The sequence below is a fragment of the Lissotriton helveticus genome, chromosome 4_1 (genome assembly GCF_964261635.1).
Source record: "Lissotriton helveticus chromosome 4_1, aLisHel1.1, whole genome shotgun sequence".
NCBI lineage: Eukaryota > Metazoa > Chordata > Amphibia > Caudata > Salamandridae > Lissotriton > Lissotriton helveticus.
Window position 1 is genome coordinate 165147109 of NC_136063.1, and position 18662 is coordinate 165165770.

General features: G+C 45.5%; 1 protein-coding gene across 1 annotated transcript in view; it reads left to right on the top strand.

The window, feature by feature from the left end:
* Positions 1–18662, top strand: part of LOC144828457 (1-phosphatidylinositol 4,5-bisphosphate phosphodiesterase gamma-1-like) — a 617664-nt gene that overhangs the window by 344099 nt on the left and 254903 nt on the right. Inside the window, exon 7 of the mRNA XM_078686634.1 lies at positions 11253–11333. Within this exon, the coding sequence (XP_078542760.1) occupies positions 11253–11333 (81 nt within the window). The remainder of the gene's footprint in view (positions 1–11252; positions 11334–18662) is intronic.

Genomic DNA, 18662 nt, shown 5'->3' on the forward strand with positions numbered 1-18662 from the left:
GAGGTTCCCTCGTATGTCCTTGTCCAGGAGTCCTGTTGTGCTTAAGTGGTTGTGGAGAGTTAATGACTTGCCAGATCCCAGGTTTGCTATTTGTCAGTGTTATAAATGACATGTTGCCATTCCTCTTCCCTAGCTGTGTCTTCCCTACTGCTTAGCCAGGATGAGTGTCGGAATGTGTGATGATGTCACGGAGTGGTTGGGTGCCTGCTCATGTCTGGAGTGTCAGTTGGAGATGGGCTTAGCAGCTAGGAGGCTGCTCCTGGTGGGGCTATACTTCCATCTACCCATCTTCTACTACTAAACTTATCCTAGGAAGTAAGCTTGAATAAACCTATCCTGTTTTATACATCTGGCCCATGGACAGACAGTCAGCTTGCCTAATATTAAGAAACTTGGTCTGAGCTGGACAAGCAAAAGTCAATAAACAGTCATAGTTTATTAGACTCACTGATAGTCGTAAACACATAACATTTACACTTTTTCAAGTGATAAAAACTGTGGAGATAACTTAAAAGCAAAGTAAACATTGAAATGTATGGAACTTGCTAGTTTCTGTCACTGGTTCAGAATTTTCCAGGCAGCCATTCGAGATCATGATTCAAATATTGCAAATTAACTGATCCAGCTGACTCGCACAAGGTCAGCATCTTGAACAATTTGCCAGGTCAAACTCTTTAAAGGGAGCTTCCAAACAGTTTCCCCACAGTACATGGTACATAGGGCTAAAGAGGAGAAGGCCTTTTGGAGTGAACAAAAACACTTTCACCAAAACCAGTTATATTCCTGTTTGATCCCCAGCTAGCTGTTACGCTATTCCATGGCAAGATGCAAAGCCTAATTTTCATTCATAATAAACAACTCTGCCTTGATCTGTTGTTTTTGAGATGTAGTTCCAGTCTATAACCATATTTAACTTCCAGGGGGCTGATTCACAGAAGTAATCTGAGACAAAATCCTAAAAGTACTACTTTTGGTATTCACAGAATGCATTTAGTAGTAGTAAATTAGGAATCCTAGCTTTACTACTACTAAATCTCTTTTGCGGATACCGAAAGTCGTAAAGTTAGGATTTTGTCTCAGTTTAGTCGTAGTAAAGTTAGGAATCCTAATTTACTACTACTAAATGCATTCTGTGAATACCTAAAGTAGTAAGTTTAGGATTTTGTCTCAGATTAGTTCTGTGAATCGGCCCCTAGGTCCTTATATGGTCTGGAGCCCTCTTCAGCACCAAACAACACATGTACCTCTTGGAGTCCCAATATTGCTTTTTGACGGCAATTATCATTCCCTTCTTGATACAGCCTGGGTTTATCCATGCAAACTAAGAACGTTTTGTAGTTAGTATGTCCTTAATGTGCAGCAGTCAATGGAATTTAGCTGTGCTCACTAATTCTCTCAGTCTACTTCGTATATCAAGTTACCATCCTTAGCTGAAGCTTTAACCAGAACTGAACATTGAGTTATCCACGCTCTGAGGCCTGGCTGTAGCCTCGGTTGCTTCAGTGGAATTCTATTTTTTCAGAAATTATTTTGTGCCACCTGAATTTTGTGGACCATGCAGTTACCCTGCACCGTGTTTGTATGCATAGCTGAAGTGACACTTTTAGCTTTATCAACCTATTGTATTACTTTCAGCAAGATGGTACCGTGCTGGTATGTAAACTATTTTGTCACATTGGTAAATAGAGAAAGAGCTAGGGCAGATTTCTTAACTTGTGGCTTCCAAAGAAAAAAGTATAATCCTTATTCCATCACTTTTCAACAGTATTTTTAGACTATAAGGACACAGACTGTGGCTGCAGGAGCTGTGGGGAATGTTTCCTTGGGTAAGAATATAGAGACTTCTTTGACTGTGCTGTAGGGAGACATCATAGTTTATCCGAACGGGTTTTTGATCTGCTTTTATCTGAACCTGTTTGAGATACTTACAGCTGCCAGCAGTGTTTACTCCATTGCTCTCTCTATGGGGGTGGTTCGAGGGGGTCAGCGACTTCTTTTGTTTCAGGTCCTGGGATTGCCAGGATTCTTGTCTTTGATCTATTCTATCTGATCTCATTGCTCTGTGTGTTTTGTTATATTATGTGTCCTAGACATTGTTTTAGGACCTATAATTTGTCTGCTTGGTTGAATGCCAATTGCTTCTTCCTGGTCTGCTACTTCTTTGGCAGTGCCTCTGCCTTGATTCATTTTGAAGTGTGGCGGTGTGCACCTGATCGTGTGGCTGTAAGTGAGCACAGACTGCTCATATGTAAGTATGGAATCCTACATCTACTCCCCTTTAATGTGCACCATCAAACTACAGGAATCCAAACAAGCCCTTTCTCCAGCCTCTAATTAAATGCTGCTAAAATAGAGAATGACCACAAACCAATTATACTGAAAATGTCGGTCCTGACTAGGTAATCACGCAGACTTAAAACACAGTACTATTTAGAGCCGGACAACCTAGTTCTGAATCAAAACAAGAAGAAAGATGACTGGGAAAGCAACTCCACATGTTAAATGGACAGGAGGCAAGTGACAACTGAAAACACAAACATCTTTAATTATTAAACATGAAGGTCTCACTGGACAGATGTGTGAGTTAGAGTTTGGAGACCCTCCTGAAATTAACATCAACCATAAGCAAGCATTCCAAAGAAGCTCTGCCCCTTGTCCTGGCTCAGCATAGAGCCATACAGGTTGAGTGCGTTGACTCTGAATGCCTAAAGCTTAAACATGCCCAGTCAAATGCCTTGAAAAGTGGGCACAGTTACCTGGAGGGGATAGAGTGTCTAAAAACACCTGAGCCAAACATATAAAGTTGATCAGGCGCAAGAGGGGAGCTGTAAATCTGAAAGCATGAGAGGCTCTCCAATTGTCACTTAAGAAAAAGAATGCTAGAAACTTTTGGGAAATGGTGAGATGGGGCTGCAAAAGCCCCTCAAAAAAATCTGAAGCGTGCATCAGTCTGGCTGTTTGGATAAAGTACTTCACTGCCATGAACCAGAAGACTTGTGCCTCTGTACCCCCAGAAGAGAAGGCATGTATAAATCTCAGCAATGATGACCACTACAATAACTTTAGCCTTAGATGACAATCTAAAGGCTGTTCACAAAAGAAGTCCACAAGGCCATTGTCAGTGAAAAGCCTTTGAAAGCTCCAGGTCTCAACAGAATTCCATCAGATGTTTATCAAAATTATCCATTAATTTGGACCCCTATCCTGACAACAGCAGTAATGAGCGATCATAAGGAGGTCCCTGGTTCATGAATATCTGTCATCATCGTTCTACCACACAAGAAAAGAGTCCTGCCGAAATACTGTGAATTAATGTCCTATTTCCTTGTTGAACGGAGCTGGAAAAAATCTTTAGTACATTGCTACTGACCCGCATAGAGGCATGGCAACAATATTACAACATGTTCAGACATCTGCAACTGGACATCAGGGGACGTGTAAATATGCTGCACTGCATACTCTTATGTGATAAATCATTGCAGGCAAGGAGACCGCACCTATGCCCACTCTTTGTAAAACAGAGGATTAGGTATTGCAGGAAGTCATAGCTCCTATGCTAATGTACAGGCTCTGATTCTTTTTTTTTCAGCAGTGCCTTGAACACTTTTACAGTCTGGAAGGATACTAGAATTGATCCTCTAAAGGCCTCAGAATCATGAATATATTATTAGCGTTCAGTTCCTTAAGAATGGCATTTACATTATATATCTGATAGAGACTTCGGTTGTATGACGTTACAACGCATGCTTTTACCATGCATGCTGTTACAACGCAAGTATTACAACGCAAACCTTTACAACGCATTACCCTTGGGGGTGCTGGATAGTGAATAGTTTAATTTACTATTCCAACTCCAGTCCCCGTGGACACTAGGGAAGGTGTTGGATAGTAAATTAAAACTATTCCCTATCCTAGAGCGTCCCCCAGTGTAATGCGTTGTAAAGGTTTTCGTTGTAATACTTGCGTTGTAACAGCACTGCATGGTAAAAGTTTCGTTGTAAAGGATGTTTCCCAGAGACTTCTAGCTGCAGATTCCTTACCTTAGAATATTCCCAAGGCATCCGACTGGATATTGTAGGTATTGAGCAGTACTGATAGGTGGCGTTGTTTGGCTGCGAGTCAGTCAAGCCGGAAATTAGGTGCCACCCAGGCATGCTGATCACAGTTCTTTCCTTTCCTCGCCAGATAGCGCTGATCTGTGAAGAACTACCCTCTGTCATTTTTTCTCTTTTTTCTCTACTTTTGTTGAACCCTTTTTTGAGAGATTGTCTCTCCTGATGTTACAGGATGTCCCAAAAGAAACCAGCTGGTTTCAAACAGTGTGGTGCCTGTCACAGGCAGATGTCTGTGGCAGACACTTGGTTTGTTTGTGGTGCTTGGCGAGAGACCACGACTCCAAGACCTGTGAGCACTGCTGTGCCATGCACCCGAAGACGCTGAGGGGGTGATCCCTTAAGCTCCTCGCCGCCTGCCGTCCGACTGCCCCGTGACGCTCAAGATCCTGGTCACCCGACTGTTCGCAGAGGCACACCCGGGGATCAATCTCCTGCTCTAAGTCATCCGGTTAGTTCCACAAACGTAAAAAGTCGAAGAGGTCTTCAACTTCACCGTACCAGTGAAAGTCTTCTGACGAGGCGCTGGAGTGTCGGCACTCCAGGCCTTGTTCTTCGGCCGAGTCAGGGTCACTCCGCGCTTCTCAGGCTTTCTCTGAGACGGAGCATCCCCCTCCCAGCTTAAAGACTTTTATGTGGCCATACACTTCATATTTGGGTGGCCCTCTGAAGAGCTTTCGCAACCACCCACCCCCCACTGGATCTTCACCAGCAGGTTCGCCATCTGTGCCAGTCGGGCTCCACGGATCACATGTTGGATCTATTTATTTATTTATTTATTTATTATTTATTTAGAGGTTTTATATAGCGCTGGCTGGACCCAGGGGTATCAGAGCGCTTTACATTTTTGAGACAAGAAGGTCAGTAAGACATGGGTCATACATAGCATAAATGAGTATAAACAACATATAAGTCTCCGCCAGACATATTTCAAAATGATAAATATGGGAAATAAGAACACCGAAAAGTGGGAGATGTGATAATCAAAAATAACCAGGCATACATTGAAAAGAGAGCCGGAAAATTGCAGAGGAGGATAGGGAGGTTGGTGGTCAGATTGGGTTTGTAAGGACGAGAGCAGGAGGGGCAGAAATGAGGGCAGACAGAGGACAAGGGAAGGGGGAGTGAAGGTGGGAAACAGGGAGGTGGAAGTGACGAGGAGGAAGGGCGAAGAAGGCTGAAAAGAAGGGAGGGCGGATGTATCTGAGGTCGGACAGAAGTGGCCAGTGGAAGATAGCAGATATGGATTATGGTCCCCAATATTTATTGAGGAGATGTAGTTTGAGTTCTTTTTTAAGCAAGGGTAGGAAGGGTTGCAACGAAGGTCAGTTGGAAGGGCATTCGAAATGCATGGAGCGTTGCCGGAAAAGGACCAGGACTGGGTGGTTTTCTTTTTTTGAAGGGGGGGGGGGGATAAGAAGGAAGGTGTTTGTGCTTCTCAAGGAACGGGAGCAACCGGCTTTTGTGAGTTTGTTAGCGAGGTAGGTCGGTGTATTCTGATGGAGAATTTTGTGTGTAACTGAGACTGAGACTGAGACCTTCCTCAGCGCCCGCTCCAACTCCCGGCACCACAACAGCACCATACCCATTGTCATCCCAGACACCAACACAGAGTCGTATGGGCATCATCCGATGCCGACTGAGACCATGCTCTCCGGATCAGAGTCAGTGCCTTTTGCCTTTGGCAGGCCTGGAAAAGGAGATGAATGGGAGAGTCTGAGGATACTTATGGATACCAGAATCCCCTAGATGAGAATGAGGACACCTGATATGAGGAACTGGTGGAGTCTATGGTTTAGACAACTCATCTGACACTGGCTTAGTCTTGTTCTACTGTGGCTACGGAGGAGGGAGCCTCTTGGTGGTGCATAAGTCGGATGATGCCCAGTTTTCTTAATTATCACCCCACATCGGAGAGCTTGGTAGTCCAAACATCCACCTCTAGAGTTAATCCTGATGCGTTCTCTACCACTACACAGGATAGGGAACCCAAGAGGCAAGAGAATGTGCTCCTCCACCAGGCTTGCACTAAAATTAGTGAACATTGCGTGCCTTTTTTGGCCAATATTCCCATATAATCTAGAATTTGTATTGTGCGGGTGTTGCCTATGGCCCTGGAGGCGGCTGAAGCCCTACTCTCCCAAGCTATTGCTGACGATAGAGACGCAGCAAGGTTCACTGTACAGAGTGGACTGAACACGACTGACTTCCTGTGTGAAACAATTTCATCGTTGTTGGCCTTGCGTTGCACACCTGGCTTTTCAGGGAATATTCAAGCCTTGCTTATGTAAATGTAAATGTAGTAGTGCTTATATAGTGCACGTATCACCCCCAAAGGGGTCTCAAGGCGCTGTACACATACCGCTGTGGAACCCTTCCTGGCCTTTCCCTGTGAAGTGCCCACTCCTGGGCACCCCCAAGGTTAAGCCAGGCATCCTAGCGCTGTTGGGGCCGTTGTGGAGATTAAGCAAGATATTGCCCAGAGTTGCAGAGTGGGACCCATGATTAGAATAGGCACCGAGGCGAGAATTATCAGGTCCGGGGAAATTGAGCCCAAGACCCGCCGAGGCGGGAATTGAACCCTGGTCCGGGCCAGACCTCTGCATCAGGGTCTGCCGTTCTAATCGTTGAGCCACACTTCTCCACCTGAGCCACACTTCTCCATCTGGACATGCCTTTTGATTGTTCTCGTCTTTTTTGAGAGAAGGCGGATTCTGCGCTGGAGCGCCAGTTCCTTGGGCTTGTCTATGGTCCCTCATCAACCCCCAGTCTACGTTCCGCACCTTTTGTGGCCACGGAAAGAGGTTCCATCCGCAATCATACCCTCTCAACCACCATGTCCAACAGGCTTCCAAGCCTTTTTGTGGCCGAGGACTTGAGTCCCATAGCCCACGTGGGACAGGTAGCAAGAGGTCCGGTGAGTCCACCACCCCCTGGCAGCCTCAGAATCCAAACCCCCTCTAGTTTGCCTTCTGTCAATCATGGGCATCCAGTGGGGGGCAGGATACACCATCACCTGGACCAATAGCAGTCAATAACATCAGACTGGTTGGTTTTACAAATCATCCAAAGTGGCTACTCTATCCTTTTTGTGACCACCCCTCCACCCATGCCATCCATTTACGACTTGTAGACGGAGGACCACCTCTCCTTGCTCCATCTGGAAGTACTGGCTGTTTTGCCCAAGGGAGCCATCAAGAGAGTGCTGGAATCAGAAGTAACTTGTAGTTGTTATTCCCGCTACTTTCTGGTGCCCAAAACAGATGGAGGCCTTCGTCCTATCGGCCTACATCCTATCATAGATCTGTGCCTTCTCAATCTCCTCCCGAAAAGGGAGCAATTCAAAAAGCTTTTGCTTGTGCAAGCTCTGCCTGCCCTGAGACCGGCAGATTGCATGGTAGTGTTAGACTTGTTAGACGCATCTCTCCACTTCCCCATCCTGCCTGCCACAGACGTTACCTGCGGTTCACGGTGAGCCAAGAGCACTTTCAGTTTGCCATGCTCCCCTTCATCCTTTCCAGTGCCTGCAGGTGTTCATGAAAGGGATGGAAGTAGTTACAGATAATCTGCAGAGGCCATGGGTTCCGTCTTTCCCTACCTCTGCAATTTGCTTTTGAAGGTGGACTTGCCAAGAGGTAGAGGAAGATGTGGACTTGCCACAGGTAGGGAAGAGGTGTGGCGCAGTGGCCAGGGCGGCTGACTCCGGACACCGGGGCTCACGGTTCGATCCCCGGCGCCGGCGGCAGGTCAGCCCACCACCATGTGACTTTGGGCAATACCTCGCTTAATCTTCCCGAAGGCCTCCAGCGCCTTGATGCACTCTGGTAATTGTTCCCGCTTTACAAATACTGGACATTTACAGGTAGTCGTCTCCCACCTTCAGGCTAAGGCAAACCTTCTGCACTCACTAGGGTTCACTATAAATATGCCAAAGTCACACCTCACTCCCTCTCAGACACCTCCTTTCATCTGAGCTATTCAGGACACAGCGAGTTTTGGGGCTATCCTCCGGAGCAACGAGTATATTCAGGCTATGGTACTGATGTTTCAACCTCTATCCTGGATCTTAGTGGGAATGGCCCTGAGGTTGTTGGTCCTCATGGCCTCCTACATCCTGCTTGTAACCGATGCCCATTGGCATATGTGGGCTGTGCAATGGGATCTGAAGTCCCAGTGGGTACAGCATCAGGGGAATCTCTCTGACATGGTCTAGATCTCGAAGGGAACTGCAAAAGATCTGCAGGGTGGCTGACAATCCACAGTTGGGTCAGTGACAGACTCTTCTCCCTTCCCCTACCGGAGCTGCCTGTAGTGACATCAGGAGGGGTGGAGGTCATAGGGCGCTGATTTCCAGCAGAGTCCGGGCTCCACATCAACCTTTGAAGCTTCAGGCGATTTGCTCGGCTTGAAAGCCTTTCTTTCTTTGATCAAGGGAAGGCTGTTGCAGGTGTTCATGAACCACACCACTGCCATGTGGTACTCCAACAAACAGGGCGGGGTGGGGTCGTGGACCCTGTGTCAAAAGGCTCTTCATCTCTACAAATGGCTGGAGCTCTTCGGCATTTCCCTGATAGTTCAACATCTGGCAGGCTTTCTGAACGCCAGGGCAAACAAACTCAGTCGAAGATGCCTAGTGGATCACGAATGGCGTCTACACCCGGAGGTGGCGCAAGGACTCTTTCAGCAGTGGGGAGAGCCTTGGTTAGATCTGTTTGACACTGCAGCGAACACACTTCAGCAGTTTTGTGCGCTGGAGTTTCCAAGGTGACTCACTCAGAGATGTTTTTCATCTAGATTGAAGCTCCAGTCTCCTGTATGGATGTACGTTGTTACAATGCATGCTTTTACTACGCATGCCTTTACAACGCAGGTTTTCCAACGCAAGTCGTTACAACGACTTGCGTTGGGGGGGGGGTTGATAGTGAATAGTTTAATTTACGATTCCAACTCCAGTCCCCGTGGATAGTAGGGAATGTGTTGGATAGTAAATTATACTATTATCTATCCTAGAGCGCCTGCCAGCGCAATTCATTGTAATGACTTGCGTTGAAAAACCTGCGTTGTAAAGGCACTGCGTGGTAAAAGTTGCGTCATAAAGGATGTTTCCCCTCCTGTATGCATTTCCGCCTATACCACTCCTGCCCAGAGTTCTCAAGATCAGGAACACTTGGGCTGAAGTTTTTCTTGTGGCTCCAGATTGGGCACAGAGAGTCTGGTATACTGAGCTATTGAGCATGACCATTGGTATCCCGATCAGGTTGCTTCTTAGAGAGGATCTTCTAGTGCAGCAATGGGTAAGGTTCCGCACCCGAGCCTGCGCACCCTTCACCTTCATGTGTTGAGATTGAGCGGCGACAGTTCACAGCTTTCACCCTTCCTTCCGAAGTCTGTGATGTTATTCTGGCAGCCAGGCATACCTCCATCAAGTCGGTATACGCCTGCCATTTGATAATTTTGTGGCATGGTGTGATTCTAAAAACATCGACTCTCTTTCAGCACCTCTCTCTAAGATTCCTTTCTTGCTGTATCTTTGGTCCAGCAGGGCTCTGCTCTTGACACAGTAAAGGTTATTTATCGGCTGTGTGTAGCAAATGAAGTCTCAAGACTGGGCACAGAGGTGCACGAGTTATATTAATTTCATTGTGCGTAAGTATAACTGTGTGTTATAAGTATAACATAGTAATTTGAAAATGGTGAATTAATGATAAATTCAACAGATGAGTAAAACTTTTGAATTTGTTATGGTTGTGTAGTTTAAGTTGTGTTTGGCTCAAATAAGATATAAATAAGAGCGTAAGTGGTGCACAAGTCATACGTTTAAGAGAGAACTATAACTTTGGAATTTGTAATGTTTGTGTATTTTAAACTGCGTTTGTATACCAAACATAAAGTTTTCCTAACTATAAATGATCTTGAGCCTTTGTTTCCATGCGTGGTAAAGGTATATGCGTGGTGAAGGCATGAGTGGTAAATGCATTGCTTTGTAAAGGCAATGCATGGTAAAGGCATTGCATGGTCATGCCTGCGTTGTAAAGGCTGTTTCCCTTTTGCAGTCCCCAAGTTTTTGTAGACAGTAGATGCCATGCAGTCTAATGGGCCCATCCCAGTTCACCCTTTATTTTTTTGGCATAGTCCTGCTACTATTTTCAATCAGACCAGTGGCCATGTTTGCCAACCGCATGGCTCAAGAATAACATCTATTTCCTCTGCATTTCTTCTGATAGATGGAGGGGCAATCATTCAATATATCTTGTCTTTTTGTTTTTGGACTGCTGGAGGACGCTGGCGGATAGTTAATGAGCATGAAAAACAGATTGCGAATGAACCAAATGTCTGTTTAGGCTTTGAATCAGTGAGCTAAGGTACATAAAGCCTGTCTGTTTAAAAGAGTCAGGTTGTGAAGGAAACTCACTATTTATGCCCTAAGTATGGGTCGTTTTCCCACCCCTGCATAACCTTCTGTTTGCCAGCGGTTATAATTATGAGTTGGGTGTTATTTAACACGCAAAGACATCCCTGTATGCGTTAAATATCTCACTCTACGTTAAAGTTCAGCAGCTTAAACTTGCCGGAATTGAACAGGTTAAAAGTGTATGGTATTTACCATGCCATGCGGATTTTTATGTGGTAAGCATCCAAATCCACGTTATTCCCCAAAAACTTGTGATAGGAGTTCATTATCGTTAGTTATCAGGTGCCATGACCAGCACCTTAATTCTGACAAACCCTGAACCGGGGCCTTAGTGTTAAACCAGGGTGGTCCAATCGAAGTAAACCACAGCCAGGCCTTACAACATGTTTTCCTCCTCATCCTGTACCCCGTTGCCTGTAAGTGGTCTGAAGTGACCGCAAAGTGGCATGAGCACTATGCAAAACCTCCAATTAAATTGAAGAAATAAACTACAAATCTATTTAAGTGTTTTCCCTTTCCTTTAGGAGCCTATGTTGTACCTTCATTTCAACATTAGTGAGTTGATTAAGACATATGATTTATGGATGTGGCCCAACCTGCTAATATTAGCAAGGGTGTCAGAAGAACGCCCTCTAGCAGGATCTGTTCAGTGAAGGAAAAGTCAGGCACTGGTTGGCCTTGCTCTTAACTTCCGCCATGTTTGATGCATTCTATTGTCTCTTTCACAGGAAATCGAAGCCAGGTCTGAGATGACGTTTGCACACTTTGTACAATTCTACAAGAACCTGATGTTTGACGCTCAGAAATCGGTAAGTTGCCCTTTCTTCAGGCAGGCTGTGGAGACCATCATGAGTGCATCCCAACAATATATGCCTTAGATCGCCTGGTCGTTGAAACAAACAGTGCACAGTACTTATCTGAACCTACAGGGGATTTGTTATTCTTATTCAGTATGATGGGGGTACTTTATTCCTTATATTTGGTGATCCTCCTGCTGGTCTTTATTTGTTTTCATATCATGACCCTTGTACAAGGCATCGTTCTAAGTGCACGTGGAAGAAACGTGAAATATGCAAGAGATAAGCCAAGGCAGCATGCAGCCGCTGCTTGCTGCCTTGGCTTATCTCCAGCCTGACATTTGATGTCAGCAACTTCCAAGGAAGCCATAGAACTGTTGGTGGGGCTGCAGCCCTTCATTAGGCTTGGCATCAATGGCGCCAGATAGATGCGCCTTGAGGCCTAAATGTATGTGCCCTACAAAGTCGCACTGCTCTGCAGAAGAAGGGAGACCTTCCTCAGTATTCCAAGGGTGAAACAAAGAGGGCTTTTGTTGCAGATGGTGGCCCAGAAGGAAAATAAACATTAACAGAATAGAAAGCTTCCATCACAGGGGAAACTGCTGGAAGAGCCAGAGGTTACACTAACAGCATTGTAGAACCATCCCCATGCCCACCAAATGCCCCAAGGCCAGCTGCTTGCCACGCCCACCCCCTCACTACGAGAGCTTGTAGTGCTCCGTCATAGATCACATGTTTTAGTTAGATTTAATCCATATTTTGGGCAATATACCAACCACAAATTACACGCATTTTCCACGCATTGTGTAGGAGTAACAAGCAAAGTCGATACTCTTTGTCCCCTGTCTGGTTGATCATCTCTCTCTCTAGCCCAAAGCCGTGCAGCAAACACAGTGAAAAAGTATTACACGAAATGGAAAACAAGCTCAAAACATGACTTTTTAGATCTGATTGGTACTTGATGCATCTCTCTCCTGGGTTCGGTGAGGGAATTCTGCCCTCTTTATTCCACGTTTAGGAGGAGTTAAGAGTGTACCACTGATTGCGAGAAAATTATACCTGTCGTGAGTTTTTGCAGGTCACTGCACAAAAAATGTCATGCAGGGCACCGCACAGCTGTTACTAAATAACTAAAAAAAATTTAAGATCTTTCATTGAAAACGAAAATGCAGCATCTGGCGCCATCTAGTGGTGTAGCGGCAATAGCTGCTTCGGGGATAATAAACAGCGGGCGCTTACTTCGAAATGTATTTTGCAGCATGGAAGTGTACCCTGAAAAAATCGTGGGGTCTGGAGAATATGAATGCCTGCAGACAGCACTGCCTCTTAGTGCTCCTGACGGAGGGAAGGCTGTTTGATGAAAGAAGGAAACCCCTTCGTCTCAGATTGCTGCATGAACCGCTGCATAGCTGCCAAGTGGCCCCATATCATATGTGAAATTGTCCCCTGGCCCTGGCTTTAAAAAAAAAAATAAAGCAGCACTTTTGAATGATGGGCCTTAAGGGCACACTCATATGTTAAAAGCAAAACTACGAGTCTCAGAATGCAAATTGCGGCTGACCGAAATGCCAGGCATGCACACTACCTTCTACTTAACATTTGGCCCACTTCACAGCAAAATGCTGCTATTGGTCTGTTTATTAAAAACCTTGTGAAGATGTTCGATGACATCCCAGCTGAGACTAATGATTATCGCTCTCTTTAACCCAAGCATCAACAGAAGCCATGCCCATTCAGCACATTTTATTTATTGACAAAACATTTTAAATGCACCTAACACGCTTGCCAAACGTTTTAAAAAAAAAAAAAAATGATACCACTTTAGGCCATTTCTAAACTGGCTTAACCCTTCATATATTGAAAAGATAACTGCCGATCTGCACGTTGTTTCCACTTGGTTATGTGAGATATAATATGTTTTTATTTATGTTTAGCAATCAGGCAGTCACGAAGGCGGTTCAGAGCGCTAATCAAGACATAACATGATCAAAAACGAACTTCACGTCACTTCTCATGTTTCTACCATATATGATGTATTTTGCATTCATCTGTCACCACGGCAAGATTTCTGACTTTAACCCATGCAACCAGCACCATTTCAAGATGGCCGCCAGTCACTAGGATAAAAGTGTTAAAATTAGTCTAAATTGAGGCTTCACCTCCATGCAGAGCAGTGGAAGAATGCCTTTAGCAAAGCAAGAATTTCATTTAAATTACCGAAGTATAGGGGTAGATCCACCTACTAAGAGCCAGGTAGACCATTTCTTGCCGAATACCACCTAAGAGTATTTGTATGGTGACACTTGTAGGTCAAAATATAAAAATGAATCTGGGCAACACACACTCACCGTTTATGTGATTTTTTTTATTGTTAGATTCATTGGTGAAAATAAGCAGAGACAGGAAAGTTGACTGGACAGTGTTTATGCATATACGATTGCCGCACATCTGTACATTACAATTGTGTGCCTGTGTTTTCTGACAGAGAAATCTTACTCTAACTACCGCCCTATTTCCCTCCTTCCCTTCCTGGCGAAAATCTTGGAGGCTCACGTGGCTAGGTGCCTTTCTAATTTCATTGAAAAATCAGATTACCTAGAGCCTAATCAAGCCAGATTCCGGCCAGCTCACTCGACGGAGTCAGTTATTCTGGCGGTAATGGACACACTGAGAGCAAATGCTGACATGAGGCCCCTCAGGCACTTGTGCTTCTAGACCTGTCGGCTGCGTTCGACACGGTCGACCATAACATCTTGTTGTACCGTGTCGAACAAGCAGGTATACTTGGCCCCGCCTTTAAGTGGATAAAGTCCTTCCTCACCGGCAGAACCCAAGCAGTACGCCTTCGTGCCTTCACTGCCCCCAATCTGTCCACTTCCTGTGAGGTCCCGCAGGGCTCGTCCCTTTCCCCATTGTTGTTCAATCTTTATATCAGGCCCCTGATTCATTCCCTCAAAGCAAGGAGAATAACTGTCTTTAACTACTCTGACGACCTCCAGCTTGTTTTCCTTATGTATCCCCCCAATGCCGCCGCTGAATTTCAATCCATAATGCTTCACATCCAGCGTTGGATGGATCTTAATCAGCTGAAACTCAACCCAGGCAAGACGGAACTGGTGTTGCCTGGGAAGAGCTCTACTTGCTGGGGACCTCACTTCTGGCCAAGTGAATTAGGCTAGCCCCCGCCCCTTCTCTATCAGTGAAAATTTCAGAGGTGACTATAGACACCGATCTCTCATTTAGAGGACACATGGGGGCTGTGGTTTCTACCAGTCTTTTCCAATTGTGTAAAATTAGGAAAATTGCTCATCTGCTGTCCCACTCAGCCGTGGTCCAGGTGGTAATAGCGCTGGTGTTTTCACGTCTAGATTTCTCTAACTCTCTTTACACTGGTCTACCCCAGGGTCTGCTTAACTGCCTCCAAATGATTCAAAATCAGGCGGCGAGACTTATTCACAAACAGCCGAGATGGCAATCGGCTAGGCCCCTGCTGTCAAAACTTCATTGGTTGCCCATAGCGCAACGCGCTGCTTTCAAGACGGGCTGCCTAGTTTTTAAAGCGTTGCACTGTAACAGCCCAACATTTCTTAATAACTTGATTACTAAGCACGTCCCTAGACGCAATCTTCGATCAGCCCACCTTCATTTACTCACCATTCCCACCATCAAACGGAAAAGGCTGGGTGGATGCAGGTTCTCTTACCTGGCATCTAGGCTCTGGAATTCTTTTCCACTCTCAACCAGGAGCTGTGACAACCTACTGGGCTTCAGAAGGGCCTTGAAAACATTGCTGTTCGGGCAATCCTGCTAACCTGGTCTCCCCATTAACATTACATACGATTAGCGCCATGAAACCTTTGGTGACCGTGCGCTTTACAACCTCCTATTAACATAACATAACATACTCATTGAGCTCTACGCAATTCTTTAAATATCTCCAACTACGTCCCGCTCTTGCCATTCACATCCCTGACCCAGAATCATTTCCAGAGTTCAGCCCTTTGGAAGCCAAAATTCTCAGTGTGGACCTGGGGAAGGGAGACATATTCCAAATATACCGATCCCGGATAAACGACACCCCGTCCACACTGGACCCTCTTAGAACTAGGTGGGAAGTTTGGGTAGGCCCGCTCGAGGACGAAGATTGAAGAGATGCCCTTATGGCCTCCAGAACCCTCACAATCTCTGCCAGACTTCGTCTGATACAGACATCTTATGTTCACTGCGCATATCTTACACCGGCACGACTGCACAAAGCTGGACTCCTCCCAGCCCCACAGTGTCCACGCTGTAGAGAGGGACCAACTGACTTCTTCCATATGGTCTGGTCCTGCACGGTCATATGTAAGTACTGGGCGTCAGTAATAACGGAACTGAGTGGCCTACTGGGATGGGAGGTGCCCCTTACTCCATTGGCTCTACTCCTTGGGGTGATGGAGGGACTGGACGACTCCCGTGCCGACTCCTGGGTACAGCCTTCCTGATTGTTAAAAGAGACATTGCAGTGGCCTGGAAGGACTCCTAGCCTCCTTCTATTTCGAAATGGCCAAGGGGGGTTGATTGGTGTGTGATCCAAGAAAAATCGGTGTATGAGGCAAGAAGATGCCATTATAAATATGAACGAATATGGAGTAAGTGGGTGGGAATATTTGACTGATTGCTCATGGTTCTAAGGGTGGACTCTTTTCTATTTCCTTTCTTTCGTATTTAATCTCACATTTATTGCTAGGAGATAATAAGTGGATATGTAATGAAATGTCATTTATGTCACAGTGCTACAACTATTTTCTTTTATAACTGTCCTGTGTTTGTTTACAAAATGCCAATAAAGTTGGTTATAAAAAAAAATACGCTAAAAATACCTCTCCAACACCTTGCGGAGTACCATGCACATAAAGGCCCATTTCACAGCGTCAAATGCCTTCTTTCCATCCAAGAAGACGGCAGCGGCCCTTACCTCAGGGTTGATTTGTTGCATAGTTGCAAAGATAGTGCAGAGATTGGACGTAAAGCTCCGGCAGCAATGGTGCAAGTCTGTTGGCCAGTATCTTTTCATATAATTTAGTATCTACGTTCAATAGGGAAAGGGGTCTGTATGAAGGGGTCTCTGTTGGATCTTTGCCCGTTTGTAATAGGGTGATGATCATTGCTTCATGCATCTAAGGGGGCATATTACCTGCCTCCACCACTTCTTTGAAGAGGATGATCAAGTGCGGTATTAAGAGATCTTGAAATGCCTTATAAAAGGTGACAGTGAGGCCATCTGATCCTGATTACCAGCTGATATCCAGTTAGTGCTGTTGTTATTTCCTCTGAAGTCAGAGGGGCCATCAGGTGCTCCCTATGTTCGTTGGTGAGCAATGTCATGGTAATATGCTCCAAATAATCTGATATTGCTGCTTTGTCGGGATGATTTTCGAGCTGTATAGCTCAGTGTAGTAACCTTGAAACCCTCCCGCTATGCGAGCCTCATCCTACACCATCTCTCCTTGCTCATCCAGTACTGCCATGTTCCTATTTAAATCTAGCCTGCACCGCATAAGAGCTGCCAGCGTCACCTCGGGTCGTTCGCCCTCAACATAACTGCGGGCTGTAGCGTATTTACTCATTTGGATCACTTCACTATTGGCTGTCTCCTGGAACTCAGTTATTTTAATTCTAAGTTCCCCTGGCAAATAGTTATCACCCGTGTCACGATGTCTAGTTTCTAGTGTCTCAGTTCCTTTTCCAGGAGAGTAAGTCTACTTCTTATAGATCATAACACCCCTAAATGTTTGGAAATTGTGATGCCTCTGATGAAAACCTTAAATGTCCCCCAAATCGTGGCAAAACTCTCTACAGACCTCACATTTTTAATGAAAAAGCCTTCTGTTGCTGTCGCCAGCTCCATCTTAAATGTCTGGTCTAGCAGGGAGTATGGGGGAATTGCCATGTAAACGGGGCAGCCCTCTATCCTCCTGTCTCTGGGTTGAGCGCTATGGGTGAGTGGCAGAAGAAGCATGCAGCAGTGGTTCGCAACTCCGAACCCTTGTTTTTAAGTCCTTGGAAATTAACCAGTAATCTATATGGGTGTGCATGTTATGCACTGCTGAGTAGTGTGTGTATACGGCCCCCTGTGGTTTGCGCTGTCCCCATATATCAACTAGGCCTAGTGTTGCCGTCATGTCTCATTATTGTTTTTTACGGAGACAAAGGAACCCGAAGGTAATACACTAGGGTCCTTGGGCGTTAGATTATTACTAAAGACAGTGGTCCCTAGTATTTGAGAAATCAAGGTAAAAGTAAACATACGCTAAATAGCCAATATGTCCTTTGTCCAGCCGGACAGGAATTTATTTTACAAAATGCAATTAGTAACAGTGAATCAGAAAGTAATGTCAAGGGGGCACAGCCTGTGACCCACAAGGAACAAGACAAAACAACAATTTTCAAGCAAGTGCGAAAGGCTGTTCACAACGTGCCGCTACCACGACGGCATCATAATTTGAAGCGGGAGAAGTGCACACCCTCTACCTTTGGGTCAACATCCCGCACAGCACTTGACAACCTGACTGGATCCCCGGTCTTCCGTTACTTTGCTTCCGCAAATGTACATACTATTCAAGACAAACATGGTTTATAAAATTGTCCTGATGATGATGTCACGTATCTGAGGTCTGGCATCAAAACGTCGACACCTTAGTACCATATGTTCTCATTATACTCATAATGTACTTATAGCGTTATGTGACCCCGCTGGCCAAAATAGCAGAGGAAATGGGTCTCACAATATATTCCTATGCGGATGACACACAATTAGTGTTCTCTCTATCAACCACCGACAAGTCCAACACCTTCTCCCTTCGCAGCGGGCTTCTGAGAATGGCAGATTGGCTGCATTCCAAGAAATTAAAACTTAATGGGAACAAAACTGCGTTGATCATTTTCGGGGAACATAAAGAACTCTGGGGTCCTACTCACTGGCCGACGGAAATGGGCCCTACCCCGGTAGCGGTCCAATCCGCACGTAACCTGGGGATGTTAATTGATGAGAAACTGTCTATGCGTGCCCAAACAGCTAAAACGGCCTCAACTTGTTTCGCCATCCTTAAATGGCTGAGGAAAATCCTATGGCAACTTCCAGAAGGGGCGCAGAGAACAGTTGTACAGGCCCTCATTGGCTCCAGACTTGACTATGGGAATATCCTATATCTAGGCGCCTATAAAGCTATCATCAATCGACTTCAGGTCGTTAAAAATGCGGCCGCAAGGCTGCTTCTCCATCTTCCGAGGCGAACAAGTGTTGCGGAACATCTTAAGAAATTACAATGGCTGAAGATAGCCAATAGAGTCAAATTCAAA